General features: G+C 54.2%; 1 protein-coding gene across 1 annotated transcript; it reads left to right on the forward strand.

Annotated features, from left to right (window-relative positions):
- On the forward strand, window positions 1-882 carry EMH_0018780 (uncharacterized protein; the record flags this gene model as incomplete). The annotated part of the gene is given in 4 exon segments (XM_038022933.1): window positions 1-288; window positions 535-628; window positions 737-775; window positions 779-882. Coding segments are annotated over 4 exon segments (525 nt in total).
- Between the last annotated feature and the right edge of the window lie 234 nt (window positions 883-1,116).

A 1,116-nucleotide genomic window follows, 5' to 3' on the forward strand; every position in this document is an offset into this window, starting at 1 on the left:
ATGCAGATGTTCGTTCCACTTTTCGCCGCCTCAGTGGCACTTCTCGCAGAGGCAGCTGATGTTGAAGTACCAGCTGCTCCTGTCCTCAGCACTGATGTCGGCTTCTCACAAGCGGAGCTGCCTTCCAAATCGGGACGCAGGGGAACGCCTCTCTTAGTGCTTACCTTCCTGGCCACCGCAGTTGCTGTGGTGTTTTTGGTCCTCCGGTGCTTCACGGCAATCCAGGCCAACGGAGATTGGAGCATATATCGGCGAAGGCTTGCAGAAGGAGGTCCAGACCCATGCCCTGTAAGCTTTGGGTAGTAGAAGCTGCGCATTGGTGCATGCCATACAAGACCTAGACCGCGGGGAAGTCTAGACGCGAGCACAGTTAATGTATGCTGGCGGGTGATTATGTGATTGACATGTTGGAAGAGAGCGAACTATTCCCTATGACAGCGAGCTGCGATGACGGGAAAATTCGTGAGCTCGATTCTCTTGGGTGGCGTTCTAGCCCAAATGCGCAGCGGGCTCGTGCGTGGCTGTGCTCTCCAGGGGGGAGTAACATATCTCGGTATCACCCTGCGTTGGCCCTTTTATGGTGTGAGCTACCGGTTTCCCCGTAAGGAAGACATCTGCGTTATTCGCGGTCAGCCATTATGGGGCCTTTTTTGCGTCAGCTGATTCGACGAATTCCGAGAAGCCCGGCGTTCAGTAGCTGTTCCAGATGGGCATTAACACAGAAATGGGATTGCAGGCGCAACTCGTAAAGGCGCTGCACAACCTGCTGTGCATCCTNTGGGCATTAACACAGAAATGGGATTGCAGGCGCAACTCGTAAAGGCGCTGCACAACCTGCTGTGCATCCTGGCGTACCCAGTTGTCGGTGTGTTAGTGGCTTAGTTCCCCCTTGTGGTACGCAGCACAGCTTGACCGGCGATCATTGATAATGGAGCTATTTTGCGGTCCTCCACAGCAAGGGGTGCCTTGTTTTTGCTGTAGCGTTGACCTGATCACGGATCAATTGGGCAGATGCCGCACGCACATGGCGTTCAAGCTAGGTGATCTGAAGGGAGTTCGGAGCTGGATTGCGTCTCATCTTAGCTGTTTTCTTGGACCAGTCACTGCTTTCTGCAG

This window comes from Eimeria mitis, genomic scaffold (genome assembly GCF_000499745.2).
Source record: "Eimeria mitis Houghton genomic scaffold, Emh_scaff652, whole genome shotgun sequence".
In the NCBI taxonomy this organism is placed as follows: Eukaryota; Apicomplexa; class Conoidasida; order Eucoccidiorida; family Eimeriidae; genus Eimeria; species Eimeria mitis.